Source organism: Siniperca chuatsi, linkage group LG2 (genome assembly GCF_020085105.1).
Source record: "Siniperca chuatsi isolate FFG_IHB_CAS linkage group LG2, ASM2008510v1, whole genome shotgun sequence".
Lineage (NCBI taxonomy): Eukaryota > Metazoa > Chordata > Actinopteri > Centrarchiformes > Sinipercidae > Siniperca > Siniperca chuatsi.
In genome coordinates, this window is record NC_058043.1 from 15,589,712 (window position 1) to 15,607,620 (window position 17,909).

At 38.9% G+C, this 17,909-nt stretch overlaps 2 protein-coding genes across 2 annotated transcripts in view; one reads left to right on the forward strand and one right to left on the reverse strand.

Moving 5' to 3' along the window:
- Positions 1 to 128: 128 nt before the first annotated feature.
- On the reverse strand, positions 129 to 13,378 carry LOC122885453 (macrophage-stimulating protein receptor-like). Its single transcript, XM_044216566.1, has 21 exons — positions 13,207 to 13,378; positions 11,142 to 12,431; positions 9,410 to 9,586; positions 9,045 to 9,164; positions 8,244 to 8,414; positions 7,959 to 8,125; positions 6,271 to 6,403; positions 6,006 to 6,142; positions 5,683 to 5,862; positions 5,449 to 5,548; positions 4,939 to 5,169; positions 4,625 to 4,771; positions 4,360 to 4,522; positions 4,074 to 4,163; positions 3,481 to 3,687; positions 3,301 to 3,378; positions 3,026 to 3,207; positions 2,778 to 2,887; positions 2,103 to 2,268; positions 1,879 to 2,015; positions 129 to 1,657 (listed from the first exon to the last, which is right to left on the reverse strand). Exons 2-21 carry the CDS (start codon positions 12,345 to 12,347, stop codon positions 1,426 to 1,428), a joined length of 4,134 nt encoding a protein of 1,377 aa, XP_044072501.1. The 5' UTR covers positions 12,348 to 12,431; positions 13,207 to 13,378; the 3' UTR covers positions 129 to 1,425.
- Positions 13,379 to 17,656: 4,278 nt separating this feature from the next.
- The window catches only part of uba7 (ubiquitin-like modifier activating enzyme 7), a 37,225-nt gene continuing 36,972 nt past the window's right edge, over positions 17,657 to 17,909 (forward strand). The window contains exon 1 of the mRNA XM_044211004.1: positions 17,657 to 17,844. Coding sequence (XP_044066939.1) covers positions 17,798 to 17,844 — 47 coding nt within the window. The 5' untranslated portion in view covers positions 17,657 to 17,797. The remainder of the gene's footprint in view (positions 17,845 to 17,909) is intronic.

Here is a 17,909-nt window from a genome sequence, read left to right on the forward strand (position 1 = left end):
CTTGCTGCAGGGAGCTGCATTTTTACCAGAATACCAGAAAAAAAAAGAATAAAATTGTAGCTGAGTTTAGGTAGAACTGTCTTGTTTGCCCATTAGGATTTTTTCTTAATATTAATTCAGGATAAGGCTAGGAAAAACAATGGGGAGACATTTAATTTGTTGATATGCTTTAGAGACAGGTATGCGCAATCAACCATTTGTCTGTACAAAAACACTCAGTACAACCTAGAGCAAAGGTATATAACATCAGTTCAATCTTGGATGGAAGGAGAGAAAATGCAGCAATAACAAAAATCAAGTATACTAGAACCAAATCTATTACCCCTGGTAGAAAGCTTGTTGGTCAACAAACTATTTTTTTTGTTAAACCATACAGCATTGTCTAAAATTTGAAAAATCAGTGCATATATTCTAAAACCTCTTGGATTGTCTAATTTGCTGTGGAGATCATTTTAATTACATGCAGGAAACAAGGTAACTCCCCAAATTGTGCAGCATGGACAGAATGCTAACTTGCGTTGATTCAGTTGAAAGACTGAGTGTGTTCTGAGGTTCAGATGATTATAGTTGGGCTGTTTGTGTAACACCTTTTGTGTTGAGCTGTCTGCTGTAGTGCAGAGCCTCACTGCAGCAGCAACAAAAGTATGCTTTAGAAGGAGGCATTGGTTGCCCTCTAGTGATGATGACAGGTACTAGACTGTTTGTAAGTCTCTGTTGATGTCTGAACAGCACCGCCAGCTCACTGTATAATTCAGTGGGTGCAGAGCTTTTGACAGAGTATCAATGGCTCTAAATCTGAGTAAATCGGTGTTATTCTGCATCTAGTACGACAATTTCACATGTACACGGCCGCTCGTATTAAGTCTACATTCTATAGCCTATATGAAGAGATGTAATCTATCATTTCTCCATGTAGCAAGAAAAATGTGTCAAAACAAAAAAATGTTTACCCCTGAGCTCTTGTCTAATATAATGGCTTAGAGACATATAACAACAACATAGTCTCATGTAACCGCACATCCTATTCTACAAATTGAACAAAAGCACATTTTACATTCATTTTGTCTCATTCAAACTTGTGCTTCAGGTGTTTTGAAAAAACAAAACAACTAAAACATTTACTTCACAACATATAGAGAGACAGCATGTCCTCTACATGCTGTCTCTATTTCTCTGCAAATAAAATGTAGAAAATAGGATGGGGAACTTCCAGCGTGAATTAGTCTCATCTCCAATAGGAGTTTATAGCCTACAGTGTCTTTTAAATCATTAGCCAAACCTTCCATGTGCTCAGGTTTATAGGCATGATCAACAATTTATGTGACGCATAAATGGATCCAAGCTAAGTTGTCCCTTTTCTTGTATGCTTTCCAATTTTAATCCGGCTCCTGTGTTCCTATCAGAGAGTCTTAGGGCTTTGCAACCTCAGCTGGAAGCATTACTGTCTGCCTCCAGGTCTGAGGCCTCAGCCTCATCTGCAGATCCAGTCAGGGATGGGTAGGGCCTTGGTTGGTCTAAGTTGACATAGTTAACCTTCAGACTGATGTAGTGCTCTCCTTCCAGACAGGACAGGATGTGTTGTACTTCTGTAACCAGGCTATTGAAGCTAGGCCTGCACTCGGGTTCTGGGTCCCAACATGTCAGCATGATAGAATAGCTGTGGAATGAATAAATGACTGGATGAGTAAGTGCGTGAGTAAATATGTAAGCAGGTAAGTAAACTACTGAAAGATGGCCATTGTGAGGTTAAAAAATAATATATTAAACTGAGATAAAACTTATATACATTCACATAGAATTGAGTCTCCTGAAGAAACTCAAATGATAAGAATGCCATTATGGTATGTGATATTTATAGGGTACATGAATGGTTCTTACAGAGTATCAGGGCAAAACTGTGGCTGGGGAAGCCGACGTCCCTTCAACAAGAAGAGTGTGATGTCATAAGGGTCCACATTTGGATATGGGCTAGCACCTCTGGTCAACAGCTCCCACATTAAGATGCCATATGACCACTGGGAAACACATAAGCATTATATTGTAGATACATACATGAAAGTTGTAAAAAGCATATTTCAGTGACCTGAATAAAGAACACTCACCACATCAGACTTGATAGTGAACTTTTGTGTTTGCAGGCTTTCGATGGCCATCCACTTTACTGGCAGCTTTGCCCGTTTGTGATCTTGAATGCTGTAGTACTCCTTATCATAGATGTCTCTTGCCATGCCGAAGTCAGCCACCTTTACTGTGAAGGTTTCATCCAGCCTGAAAAGAGAAGGCATCTTAAGAAAACACCATCTCCAAGAGTTCCTCCTGTTCAGGTAACACATATCAAGACTCAAGGTGTACTCAAGAGGAGCCAGGTGAACTTTAATTTATGCTTTTCTTTCTTTGTCCATTTAAATTAAATACTTGAAAAAGAAATGTTTAAATATGATAAAGAAAAATACAAGAGAAACTGTCAGATTTATTGTCCTTGTTTGGGTTTTACTAACTTTGTGAAGAACCCCCAAATATTTTTCAGGATTAATAAATGTCTCTGTGCTATAAGTACTGTAGTTGACCGTAGAACAATACCAACCAATACTGTAGTATTTGTTGCTTACGTAAAATCGTACGTAAAAAGATATTCAATAACTTAAATACATCTTATAATACACCACCTATATGATGCATCAATTTTACAAGAGACAGTGAAATGGCCTCCTGAGGTGTGACAAAGCTTCTCCACCGACAAGTCATGGGCCAGTAATCAGTGTATGATTCACACTCACATGCAGTTACGTGCAGCCAGGTCTCTGTGGACAAATTTTTTCTGGGCTAAATACTCCATCCCCTTGGCAACCTGAAGCCCAAAGCCAATCAGGTCTTTCACTGTTGGGTTCTGAGGAGGACAAAGAAGTATTAAAGAGCGCTGGCCCATCCAAAGCCCATGGCCTGAAGTAGGGAAAAACTCTAGACAGGTTAACAGAGCAAATATTCATGACCCTACTGGTCTAGAAAATTTCATTGCGTAATTTACCCTTTTCTCAGAGCGGATGAAATGACGCACATCCCCATGCTTCATATACGGTAGAACCACCAGAGGAAGCCCTTCTTTGGGCAGCATGATGCCCAGCAGAGACAGTATGTTAGGGTGGTTGAAACCTTTCATGATGATGCCTTCTCTGAGAAACTGGTCCACCTCCCCCAAATCTGTGATCCCTGTTAATTCAACGCATACTGTTATACAGACTAATCCAACAGCCACAAGCTCATATAATGCTGATTTCAATTATAAAACAGGTATTCACTTACTGTTCAATGATTTAACAGCACAGTGGGTCTCTTGCTTGCTTTCTATCAGGTACCCATGATAAACTGTCCCAAAGTGGCCTGCATAAGAAGAAAATGTGGTTGTTATTTTTTGCGCTAAATATTTGAAGGAAAGAACAAAAGATAGATCAAAACAAACATTATAAAAGACAAGAAGCTTACCTTTGCCGATAATCTGGCTATCCTCAATTCGGAGCATCTCAGCAGGGATCAGGACATCTTTGACCTCTTCAAGAAGATCAGAACTTAGACTGACCATTGAGATATTGTCCCGTGGCATTAAAGGAACGGCCAGATGATCATAGCTGGCAGCATACAATAAACCTTGGAAGGCCATTCCTCCTGAGCCTGATGTTTGACTGGACAGATCTATTGTAACACACAAGGGAAAACACACGAGGAAACCATACCATAAAGTTGTTGTACTTAAAAGGCCATTGCATCACATCCGTCAGGTTGTTCTTTATCCCATTACCCTTGACTTTGGTGACAGACTTTCACCACAAGGATATAGAAATTATAGAAATTAAACCAATTTGTGCCATGATGTTTTACATTTATCTATTTATTTAGCAGTCTCTGTACAATACTACAATGAATTATAAAATATATATATTTAAAAGGTTGTACTTTCTAGAGCCATTACATGGTTAGGTTTACAGCAAGAAGAAAGGGGAAGGGAATAAACAGATGGAAGAACTGATTAACAGTTAACATTAGGTTTATGAATGAATCAATGAATTTGGATGTCTCACCTCGTCTATAGTCACCTGTCGGGGAGAAATCGGGGCCGTTGCCCATGCGGTTCCGTGAAAGCATTGTTGATAAACGATTCTCTATGATGGCTGAAAGGATACATATGATAAATGAAAAACACTGAACTATGAAAATATACAGTAAAGTGAGCGGCAAAACTCACAGTTGGCCATGTCAATAATAAACAGGCCTTAGTGCAGATTGAGGATAAATTAGAAATTATTATCACAATTGCAAGTATTCTGGGTTAGTAGAATGTATCAAGAAATAGCTGAATTTTCTCACCTCTCTTTTTCTTCTTCAAATGGATCATCACAATTAATGCAAGGCCAGCACCTACTACCAATGCAGCAATGATGCCCAGCACAATGCCCACAATCACAGTGTTGTTGTTGTCAACATCGCTGACTACTGTGCCCACATCATGAACTTCCCCATTCACAAACACCTACAGTAGGGAAAATATTATTTACTGTTAAATGCATTTCATTTAGTATAAATTTCTGTAAATTTACGTTAAGGTTGATGATTTAAAAGCAGACTCTCTCACCTTGACCGGTAATCCCTCGCTGGGGATAACCAGGCCTTTAGGAATCCTGCAGGTCAGCTCATTTAACAGAACCTGGGCATTGCAGTTCACACCCCCAATGGTCATTTGGATCTTCATACATGTGCTCACTATATTCAGTTTGCTATGCTGTTACATATGTGAAAAAAAGTTTAAATGTTAAAAGACAAGTGGTAATTGGTGGTCATATACTAAAAATGTATGTAACATGTATTAATAATTGTGCTGTGCAAGTACTGTTGTTACTGAGATTTTAATACAACTAATTAGTTACGTAAATAGATGTGGAAACATACATGCAGTGAAACTTCCGTCTCCCCGGGTTTTAGAAGTAATACATTGTCATCATTTTCAAAGGGAATGATTTTGACATCAGGGTGGTAGTCAAAACGTCTCTTCCAGAGGTTATTTTTTCCATCCATGTGAATAAAAATGTCTCCTGTGTCAGACTTGTCTTCTGGCATTTCCTCAGGAAAAGCAGGGGCCCAGCACTCCATATGAGTGGCATTCGTTGTGCCTTTGCAGACCTTAAGTGAAATAGTGTTTGAAATCACAGCTACTGTAACAGTTTGGCATAACAGGAAAGCATTATTCAGCTAAAAAATGAGTATGGCTGGCCATCCATTGCTGGAATTCACAAACAAGTCTGCAAACTGCAGTCCACTTTATTTGTGAATATAAAAATATTTTATTTTGTTGTATTTCTCTGCACATACAAGTTTAATGACCTGGCTTGAATTAAACTGAAATGAAAGCAGTTTAATTAAATAATGTACTGTGTCTATAAAGTCTAAGAGTTAACTTACTTGTTGACGAGACTGCAGGTGGCGATTTTTGGGAGTGTACTCAACCACAGTTTTATGGGCAGAGTCAAGATTCTGACCTTCTATCATCAGCTTGGAGCCACTGTATGACAGTATAAATGAGCATGTTAATAATACCATTGACTTGTTTTATGTGAGGCAATGGAAGGTATTTTTAAGAGTGATATCACTTAATTTGGAGTACATTAATAAGACCAGAGCAGACTGGAGTCCTACCTTTGGAAACTGCAGTGAGGTTGTACAGAGGTTATAACAGGGTTTTTCTTATAGAAGAACATCTTAGTGGTCGTCACTTGAAAGTTGTCAATGAGGACTTTCACAGATACCTTCCCGACACCTGCGGTAGCTTCTGTGTGGCAGACGATTGAAGACAAAGTCCCACTTCCTTCAGGAGCACTGAAAAGAACAGAGATCACAGTAACCAAATGTGTACAATACTTAAAAAAATGTATTTAAAAGGGATATCTGAACACACAAATTAATGTGTTGTAGACCATAGTCATGTGTTACCAAACAAGGTAGTTTTCTGTGTTGCTCACCTTTGATTTTTGCACTTTTTGTCAGCAAAGAAGACATCTCTCTGTATCCCAGAATTAAGATATCTGCCTGTCAGTGTAACTGTTGTTCCTCCAAACACGGGTCCATAGTCAGGCTTGATTTCTGTTATGCTAGGCTCCTGATTAGACAGAGGTGAAATATTTTATCACTTAACAACGTTACATAACATATCATTTACGCAAATAAAGAACATATAGAGATCTAATTTTAAAACAGTTTCAATTGCATAAAAGTTAGCATTCTCACCACAAAAGAGAAGCCAGACATCTGAGATGTGCCTTCAATTAAGTAGCGGCCCTCCACTTCCTGCTCATGCACTTCCAGAGTGATAGTGAGGTCCTGGTTTGGTATGGTTTTTTCCTGAATCTTGCATACTAGCCTGTATTAAGGACACAAGGAATGATGTGTCTATGAATTCTGTAGATGAAGATATTCCAGTGAGCCAGAAGCTTGCCAGACAGAAACGAACAACAGCAAGCGTGGCAACATGACAAAAACATTTACACAATATTCAAAAAAAATTCAACCATACACAGGAGAATGCAACATCTTTAGTGCATGTCTAGTGATTGATTCTCCTATCAGGTATTTTGATTTAAAAACCACATTCATTCCTGCCTGTGGTTTTTAAATCAAAATACCTGTGGCCATCAAACTATTTAACTCCTCCCTCTAAGGGTTAGTCTGTTTGACCCTAGGTCACTAAACTGGACATTGAGCATTACATCTCCGCCATAATTAATAATAATTGTGCAATACTCTGTGTTCTACTTACGTGCAATATTAGTTTTCCCTTGTTAGTTTTTCTTATTTATTGCTACTGATATTATATACCTCAATTACTCTTCGACAGTACATGCACCCCCGCTTATTAATATTATTTATTACATAAGGAGTTACATTGTATTAGACTGTACTTTCATCATCAACCAGTAAACCCACTTGGTACTTGACACTTAGTTTATCTTATACTTATACCGACATGATACTTAATTTATTTCTGACCTGTTTTATAGTGTTTATAGTGTATCATATCGTTTTCTAGTACTTTCTCCTGTGTGCACTGACGTAAAGACGAGCTACTGTAACAAAGAGTTTCCCTACGGGGATCAATAAAGTATTTCTGATTGACTGTCTGATTTGCTGTTATTAATTTCTCTCATAAGGGAAAAAAAGCAGTCTCTGCAAACTAGATTATAGCTCCCAAAAAAGTTTTATTAAACTGAAAAAGGCAACGTTTCGGCCCTGCCAGGTCTTCATCAGGCTAATGGCCAACATGACCAAGGTATCTATATATATACTGTATAGACACCTAATTGGTTACATCATGCTGATGTCATTAAATGTACAATTCATGATAGGACTTAATATATAATCAAGATAAAACACATTATCAGTTCCAGAAATCACAAAACACAGCATCATCAAAGAAATCCCACAAAGTATATCTGAAAAATATCGTAATAATTGTTCTATTCATTGACCAAATTTAATAAGCACAATTGTAATAGACAAAATTCCAGTTGACAACATTTAATTTGACAAAATTTACTAGACCCCACTGCAAGGGGAAAAAAATGCAACTTTATAAAACTATAAACACACTATTAGAAAATGTTTTACACATTCCAAATGTAATATAATAAATAAATAAGGGACAGGTCTGGGACTCCTGGACAATTGCTTTCAGGAGGAGAGGCTTACAAAAAACAGCTTTAGATCAAAATCCTCATTAAGACCATTGGGAGACAAAGTATTAAGAAAATAGATCCAAAATGTCTCATGTTGGAGGAGTAGTTTTGGATAATTGTTTTTTAAAACAAATTAATATCACTCTTCTCTAGTGAACTTGTTGGCTTGTGGCTTGCAGTGCCCAGTACTTCCAAAATAAAAAAATAAAATAAAATGTGCGTGTGGCATTGTGTGCTACTCACGCTTCACTACTGCTCTTTTCAGGCAGAATAGTACACAAGGTCCCAGAGCCCAGTGTGATGATGTGGGTTTTGCCGCTGATGATGGCAGGCCGCAGAGGAGACTGAAACTCCCAGCCGCACAGTGTCACTTCTGTCTCACCTCCAGCGGGTGCCATTTTAGGGAAAAACTGCAGAGAAAATGGTTATCATCCAGAATAGCAATCAGCATCTCAGTACAATCACTTTATGACTCATGGTGTTTAAACTTCATGCATTGGCTAATCAGTTACACCTAGCCAGATCTACCTCTGTTATGATGGGTGCACAAGAGTCTTTGTTCCACTGCGAGGCACACTCATGCCGCCTTGAGCAAATTCCCAAACACCAGCCACAGTTCATGAAGCGTGGAGCCATCAAACACGTGGAGCATGTCATAAAATGTGCACACCCTGGTCCTGCAGAGGGAACCCTGAACAGCTTGATGAGGGAGAGAGGAAGACAAGGGTGGGGTAAACCAGATGTAAGAGAGACAGTCAAAAGATGGAAAACATGGATTATGCTATTGCTCAAAACTATGCACAGGCTCATCATGGCTCTGCAGCATCATTAAAGTTCTGGGAATAGAAGAAATCTCACCCACTCCAGAGGCATATTGGATTCACACCCTTAACACAGTTGAGCCTTTTGGACTAAATGAAAAACTGAATTTGAACTTGATGAATGCAGTACTGGTACTTCTTGTACTTTAAGATATATCTGTGTTCTTTTGTTACTGATGTGATTATAGTGCATGGGGTATGGCACTTGGACATTGGCTATGGCAACTCCCACCCTTGGATCTATAATCCAATAGATTTGAAATCTTGTTCAATCAGTTGTCCAATGACAATTGTGCACCTATTCTAGGTTGACTATAAAGTATATGTGTTTGCCCTATGTCTTTGTCCATTTTGACTCTGTTGAAGACACAGAAGTGTCGAAACGTTGGTCTGTTGGTCTGTTGGTCTGCACTATTAAAGGCTGCAAATCAGATCAGTGTGCTCCAGTCCCTTTTTTCCCCTACAAGACAAACAGTACACACACAGCAGTAGATATTACAAAATGTACCTTATTTCCAACAACAAAGAGAAGTGAATCTTCTGAGTACACAGCTGCTGTCCTGGACACTTCGGCCCCTTCCAGAGAATAATTGGCAAAAACAATAGGCTTGTACACAGTAAGAATTACCTAAACCAGACAAAACAGAAAGGTGATGTCACAAGGACTTTCGGGAATATACACCTGCATCTGGCTGACAGACAGTAAAAATATACAAATATTTAGTTTAGACATTTGAAATAATGTTTATTATAAGTATTGAACAACAAAGCTGACAGACTTCTATATTTGGTATAATACTTTTCAAACTGCAGAGGCACACCCACTAGCACATTGCATAATGACTATTATTTTATCCTCAGGCATATCACTACCTGCAGTATCCGTCCATCTGAGGTACCAAAGTGACCCAGCGTGTGATTCCCAATAGTGGTGACCAGGACAGTAGTGAAAAGGACATCTCTCATCTGCCTGTTGAAGAGGTCTAGTCTGTAGTACGGCTTTGACACCAGAGTGGGTTTGTCACTGCATGTGTCATTACCTTCAGCACTCTGCACAAGCAGGAGAAACACATACAGAACAAGGGTGTTAGTTTTTCAGTCAGGAACGGGAATTCACATACACAGACTGAAAACTGAAATCTAAAGTATCTGCCTCTGTCAGCATCAGGACATATACACATGCTTGTATATTCTTGTGTGTGAGAGGAAGAGGGATAGAAAGAGAGGGAATCCTAATTCATCCATTTAGGGAGGAAGTGCACTAGGCTTGCCTCCAGTCAAATTAACAAGCTGTGAGAAGAACAAGGTCATAAAACAGGAGTGACTTCGTGTGTTGACTTGGTGACTGTTTCAGCTACTGAAACTGGACTTTCTATACTTTCATGCACATAAAACAGTAGATGACAGATGTGTGTGGATGGTTGGCACAACATGAGTTACTTTGGTTAATAAAAAGTTATTAATCATAAAAAAAGGGAGGATATGTTAAACTTATGGTAAACATTAGCTGACCTGCCCCAGCATGCCCCTGTTTGCTTCCCACTATTTGAATGGCCTATATTCACGTCATTTGATCTTTTCAGTCACTTTGTATGTTAGCATTCCAAGCTTTATTGCACAGGGTATCCAAGTTATTTTATTATACACACCCAATTCTCGAAGTACTTAACTTGAACTCATGGGAAAGGTTTTAAGATAGCTTCGTGACTGTTTCAACCATCAATTATTGATTATGTAAAAGGGTGATTCTTCCCTCCCTACCCCTCATTTCTTCAATATTCTACCTATTTCCTGCATAAAAGTCAGGCACAGTCCAGCACTGTCCCTCCCCTTGAAATTCCACCTTTTTATCAGCAGGATTTATAACCTGTGTTTGTTGGCACACATTCCTGTAGGTGTACACATGGCTGTGAGAGCTCAAAGGACACAGTTTGAACTCCATAAAAGGAAACAGACCACACCTTTATTATTTTGTCGAGCACCGCAGCCAAATGCTCTATTCAATGAAGGTGTTTTGAGAGTGAACTCATGCATGTTATTTTAGGATTTAACCTACCATGCCCTCTTTACCTTCCAATACCTTTCCCCTCTGGTAGCTTTTCAGTTGAGGGGTCTGAGCAGCATAAAAGTTTAAAAAATGAAAATTGCAGCAAATGGAAGAATTCCACTTAGCGTAGCTACTGAGCCTTTTATCTTGAAATTCATATCTGATGAAACCGTTTCCATGCCAGAGCTCTGTACTGTAAACAGTTGCCCTTTTACTTAGAAAGACTGAAACTTAACAGAGCAAAGAAATGGTGTAGCAATGTCCAGGTCACACTACTGACTCACCCACCCCTCCCAGTTCTCTCATCTGGCCCTGCTCTCTCACACACCTTCATCAGAGTTGCCACATGTGTACAATACAGTAGTCAAGATTTACTTAATGTACTACCTGTGGTGTCTCTTACAATATACTAATCTCTCTATTGCTCAAGGCAGTATAAAAAAAGCTTCATGATAAACTACATGGTTCCAGTTACAAGTGACTTAATTACACAGTGTGTCTGTACTATTCTTCAGCTCTGATGACAGCTGAGCATAAAAAAACAAGAGAGTTACTCACTTCATGTGGGCAGCTCTCAGACAGCTGGAAGTGACAGAGACCCCTGGACAGCTGCTCTGGACCTGACTTGCAGCAGGCCTCCACACCTTCATCAATTGCATGGTTTACTTTAGTCAAAGGGAAGGCACACAGGGCTGAGTTTTTTTTAGTCTGACCACGCTCATCCACCTGTGCAAACACCCCATACAGAATGTCTTCTCTCTCATCCACCCTCAGCTCATCTGCCAAGTCCTTCCCTGCTCGCCCAAAGTGTGCCGCCTGTAGCCCATTATACACAATGTCCTTGAAGACCTCTCTCCGTCTCCTCCTGCGCTTTGGGTTGTACCGGCACTCCAGGACCACCTCTCTGTACATCCACACCTCTGGAATTAATATCGGCAGTCGTCCCAGACGAGTCTGAAAAACTGAATTGCTCTTTGATGGGTTTTCTCTCTGCAGGGACAGGAAGTAGACAAACTCCTTGGTGGAGAAGCTGTAGATGTAATCAATCTTGTAAGAGTCCCGTAGACCAGGAAGCACTGTCAGCCCATTCATGAGCATATGAAAGCCATCCTCAGTTGAAAGCGGCCTCATCATTGATATTGACCTCCTTGGATACCTCTGTGCCACTTTGTCATTGACAGAGGCTGCTACAAAGAAGAGCGATATGGCTCCCTGTTCAACGATGGTGACTTTGGTGCCAAGTGGGCTGGCTAGACAGTCTGGACAGTTGGTTGGAGAGTTTTGCTCCTTTTTGTATAAACACTGAAGCTCAGGCTGTGGTAAGCTAATGTCAATGCGGTAACAGATCCCATGCTGAGTACTACCACAAATGTACAAGTAGATAAAAGGAAATCCAGCAGGATCCAAAAGCAGGACCTCATTGTCTGTATCCACTGGATCCCCAGGATCTGTTTCTATGTCACACACCTGGCACGTTTCACAATCAGGACTGCCAACAGGTCCAGTTTTCACCTCCCATATTTTTTCCATAGTAGAGTCGACTGCCTCTATTGCATTCTGGCATGCAACATACACGTCTGGCTGATGCGCCTCCAAGTTCACTGCTATGTTCTGTATAGGTTTGTCTGTTTGGAAGTAGGGGAGGGAGTATTTTACAGTGAAATCCACCAACCTGCGTGGTGTAGAAGCACATGTGTGCTGTCCTGAGGCAGTTTGTGTTTGTATCCATATGCATACTGTCAGCAAGGCGGCCCAAGTGACCATCTCCACGTCACAGTCCACCGTGATTGAGTGCTACCTATAAGATATTTTCCTCAAAGAGAACATTCTGGAGAACCAGCAGGACCTCTGCGAGGGAAAACAGAGAAGGAATGCTGAGATTTAACAGAGAGAGAGCAGCAACATTCGATTCTCACATTCAACAGAGATTCACTGCTTTTGAAGTGGAGGTGGATACTGTAAACATTTTAGCTTGTTTAAACTGAGAAATACAACATGAGGAACCGAGGAAAGAGGAAAACGTATCAGCCACTGTTTTCTCTCTGGGACCCTGTGATTAAGTACTTGCTGCTTTTTTAAATGAGTCATCTACACTTTGAGGGAAATAAGACTGTGAAACCTATTGAGCTATAAAGCTGATAAAGATAGTGGAAAAAGTCAGAGTCAAGAATCAAGAGGAAAAAAAGCTGTGGGCAGGACATGACTTGCTGCAACATGTGGAGCAACTTTGAAAATGTTCAGGCCTCATGAGCCATACCCAGAATAAACACAAAGTAATAACTAAGCCTAATTTTGTCAAAAAGTAAAAATACCAAAATTAACAGATATTCATATATGCAAATGTTTCAGTAGTTATCCTGTATTCTTATTTTAATACAATGGACAACTAATTTAAAAGTTTCAAAACAGAGGACACTGCTCTATTAGGTGGGAACATGTCAAGATTATAAATAGGATCATTTGTAGTGACAATAACTGCTAAAAGTACATCTCCTCCTAACTAAGCTGATGTGATGTGACTTATAAATGTGTTCAGTAATTCATTAACATGGACCAATAGCTACTCTAGACATGCTCCATAATACATAAGTTTTTATTTATTATTTTTTTTAAAGCATCTTACCTGGCATTGAAAAGGGGGGGTAGGGTGCCGCTGTGATTTGTCCAACAGTCTCAAAATGTGAATTCTTTACCAGAGAGGATTCCTGTGTTAGTGAAGATCCACTCACTGACCTGCAGCAGCGCACTCATCTGACAGCGGCGAAGACACACTGGAGCAGAGTTTACACTGATACTGAACTAGGCTACATCAACTCACGAGATACCTTCAGTCTATAGATGGAAACAGGATCTCACACTCACCTTCAAAATAAAAGCGCACCGGAGCAAAGGCCTCATGATGGAGTGATGATTAATGATTCTCAGTAAGAATTCGGTGCACCATCAAATATGATTTATTTGATTTATGATTGACTGCTGATTTGATTATATTCGATAATAATAGGAAGATAAGATAAAACTTTATTGATCCCCAGAGTGGAAATGTTACAGCAGTACAAATAAATAGTCTAAAGAGGTAGGAAACAGATAAAGAATTAGCCTTTAAAATAAGAAATATAACAAAATAAGAAAATCCTTATAAATTACAATTCAAAAATCAACATGATTTGAAAACATGATTTGAGCATTGTGCAATTATATATGTGCAGAAGTAATGAGAGTTATAAAATTACAAGCCTAGGCAACATAATGATTATTTGTACTATAACAATATTCATACTAATAACAATTGTAGGAGAAACTACGGTGGCCGCGAAACTTACGAAAAACAAGAAACGCCCTATATAGAGCCTGTGTTTGGTTTGTCCCTTCCGGGTTACTGTAGAAACATGGCAGTGCAACATGGTGACCTCCGTGGAAGGGGACCCGCTCTCTATGTAGATATTAAGGGCTTATTCTAAGGTAGCCTAATGAAAACACGATTCTTATTTTCAAGTGGTTTTACACTAATGAAAGCATACTTATGAATACGCCATATTCTGCAAATAGAGCCCCCTAAATCTTCTGAACTGAAAAAATCTGAATACATCCTCCACTGCTGGTTTTAAATAAGTAACCTATTATTAATTCAAATAGTTCTCATACTCTGTCATCACATGACCGAACTTGTATAAATTGGGTAGTTTATTGGGATTTGTTGTTTGTTGTTTTTTTTAACTTGTATTAGGCCCACTCAGGAAACGTTGCAATATGTTCTTGATTAAGACATTTAAGATTTGGAAGTTAAAGACCGGAAATGCTATCGTCATTCTGATTTAGTCTACTTGACTCGTGATATTCCTCAAGTGGGTGCTGCCCTGTCAAGCCGCGCCCGCAACAAGGAAGTATGAAATAGTTGCGAAATCTGGCACTTCAAAAATATCCTCATCGTTTCCTTCCCAAGAGTCATATCATATCACCGACTGCGACTCCTTTTCCACCCAGGCGTCGTTGTGTCAACTTTAGTGGAAAATCTTTCTCACCATTTGAAACAATCTGTTTTTATCTAAACCTGTAGGATTTTCGCCAAACATCCATTGCTTTCAGATGAGGAATGAAGTTATTCTTCAAATACAGGCAACTCCAGCCAGGAAGCTATGAGAAGAATGTATTCACTCTCCAGTTACACCACGTCATATAATGCACATATAACATAACATATAATGCAATGTGACCTTTAACAGATACATAAAAACACCATTGACATAAAGGATGTATGAAATAAGTTGACTGTTGGCAGTTGGCAATTGAACCATGACATATAAAATGAGGCTATTCATCATCATATATGTCTGAATAGAAATGTTATCATTGACATAATGAAGCATTATAGATCCAAAAGTTAAACATCTACCACTGAATCCAAAGTTCAGTAATCACACACTGTTTGAAAAGTCTGCGGCACCATATTCCTCCAAAGGAAAATGTACTTTACAGTGTCATTTGTCACTCTTTCACTGCTCCAAACCTCTAACCACAAAGATCCAGCATCGTTAGTCTTAACGTTAGAGAGAAAAGTTTGATATGTACTGCAGGAGTACTGAAGCAAAAAGTTGCATGACAGCAAGAGCGTTGTTTTGATTTGAGCTCGACAAAGATTTGCTCTCACTGAGGGCTTGGATATCGAGAGACTAATCTAACAAACAAAGTATTAAGGACATCACATCCAGTCCTTGAGTTGGCAACTGTCCCTTTCTAAGTCGCTGACTAGGACTGCGGCCAAACAAACTTACATGTACACTGGGCCATGCAACTTACATTTCGATTTAGTCCATGCAAGGAATATTTTGTGTTGTAATTAAGCAGGAGCATCTCCGGAAATATGTATTACTGTCTGAGATCAAATTCCCAGAGGAGGTTTTAAAATATACTGCCATAAAATGGTTATTTCCCACAAGTTTTGCGAGTGATGATGCCTAAAATCAAGTAATAGTTTGCTTTGTTGTTTCAAATATTTTTGCTTTATTGTTTATAGGTTTGGCTATACAGTAATTATATCCCATTTTAATATAAATAAAAGTAAATACTGAATTAAATCAGTCTGGTTATAATTACAGTAAAACAAATTACCATATTTATGTTGTTTACATGGATCAGTGTCTAACCACAAATTGTACCAGCAGCTCAGAGTCAGGTTTTATGTTTAAGGGTGTTATTTATTAACTCATTAAGGTTTACCAAATACTATCTATTGGATATTGTATGTATAGAAAAAATAGTGATACTATAAATATATGATCCCCACAAGACACTGTGAAATGTTGATTTCTCTACTCTGTAAAAGCATGTACAATTAAAAATGATTACTGTAATTTATGTCAGAGGACCATCACTAACAATGATTAACAGTGATGGTTTATATTCAGTGGTTATTTAGCAATGAATGAATGAATGTGATGGTGCATTAACAGTTTTTGTATAGTGTGCATAAATATGAATTCTGGAAATACAACTTTGGCTACTAAACACATTATTTTATGAACTTTTCATTTTTTGTTAAATCAGCAGCTGATTCTTATAACATGGTGTCTGCACACATATTTTAGTTGTGTCTACATTGGACTATCAACATGTTTTCCAGTCTAGAGAGGACAGTGAGGAAGCACTGACCCTCATACTATAATTTAATGATGAGTAGTACACATTACTCTGCATTCAGCTTGCCATGATGTCATGCCATGAATTCATATTTTGGGGGTCTGTAGTAAATTTTAGGTGGACTGTTAAGCTCCCTAGCATGCAGCATCAGCACTCGAATACCAGTCCATTTTACAGAAAATGTATGACTTTAGGAATGCCATGCCTGGTCTGTAAGTTGTGCCAGTAGAGTGTAAGGAGATAAACAAGAAGTACTTGTGAAATCATTCCAGTGACAAAATGAGCTTAGTAACAGCTTGTTTTGAAATTGAACCACACAAAATGCTGTCTGTTTTATGATGTAATGCAGTAGTTTCATTCATCATATTGAATCTGATTGCACAGTCCTTTTTTCTTGAAGTTGCCTGTTCCTCATTCACGCATGGTTTGCCATCTTACTGCCTCTACTCGATACATAATGATGAATCATTTCTGGTCACTCCTAAGCTCACAGTACTTTCCTCTGGAAGGGTTTTTTTTTATTACTCTTCACCAGACTGAGATTGCTGAAATGAATATGACAAACACATTAAGCAATACTAGGGTGTATCATTGTTATTGTCACCATGGAAATGTTAAATATTCCCTCCAGACATGTTTTAAGACATATAAAAATACTCTCACCACACTGAAATCGTTTTCTACAAAAAAAAGTTCCGTTACGTGGTTTAAATTACTTCAACTCTTCCACCTTCGTTGAAAAATCCAGAATCTATCAATATGTAAATGTTGTTCATTTCAAAAGTTTAACTGCTGGACATAAGATGTCTCCTACTTCACTGAAAAGTCTATCCTCAGTGTAATGAGAGTATTCCACTGTGATAGGCTTCTAGACTAGTTGTGATGTCTCAAATCCTGCTTGTACATACACGTCTTAAACTCAGATTTTAAAGGGAGCACAGAGAAAGCTTCCCCCCTTCAGCAAATGAATGTAAAAATGGTTTTCTAGTGTCAAACTCTGCACATACATCATTCTGCACCGTAAGGTCAAACATTCAAGTGAAGTAACAATAAACAGAACAGATTTTTGTGGAGTGGAGTGGGACTTTAAGTTATTGTACAAGACCAAATCTTATAAATATCTGAAAAGTGGTTTTGAAAGTTGGGGCTCTGACACACAGGTGTTACCTGAAAATAACAACAACATTTCTTTTCATTTAGACCTACAGAGAGTTTCCACACTAAGCGCATACATACACTTTAAATATCACTCTCAGATCCTCCAGTTCTACTCTTCCAACCCCACATTCAAAAACAGGGACTGTAAACTATATTATTGTAGATTTTCACAGGAGCAGTTGGGAACGGTGGTTACAATCGATACACAGTCACGCGCCGCCCTCTAGTGGCCAAGCTAGGAAATATTTATTGGCACAGCGACAGATCTTGCACAGAAAAATCTGAAACGAAAGTGAAATGCTCTCTTTTAAACTGTTGTCATCTCATCATTTGTTCACTTTCTGTTCCTGGTGTGTCAGTCCAACCGATCCGTTTAAACTGGTCATCTCATATTGGAGACTGTCAACTGCAAGTTCAACATGTCACAAATCGGTGAAATCGATGAAGGACTCTACTCCAGACAGCTGTAAGTACTATGTGCCGATGAGGGATCAGTTTAACTGTATGGACTACAGGCCCTCAGACTCACTC

Bases quoted from the DNA above. Each gene is read 5' to 3' on its own strand.
- LOC122885453 (XM_044216566.1), bottom strand. From the start codon at position 12,347: ATGGTCACTTGGGCCGCCTTGCTGACAGTATGCATATGGATACAAACA. The intron at 5,170-5,448 runs GTAAGTTAACTC...ATTTCACTTAAG, and splicing joins ACCTGCAGTCTCGTCAACAA to GTCTGCAAAGGCACAACGAA. The intron at 4,164-4,359 runs GTGAGAAAATTC...GTATCCTTTCAG, and splicing joins TTTGAAGAAGAAAAAGAGAG to CCATCATAGAGAATCGTTTA.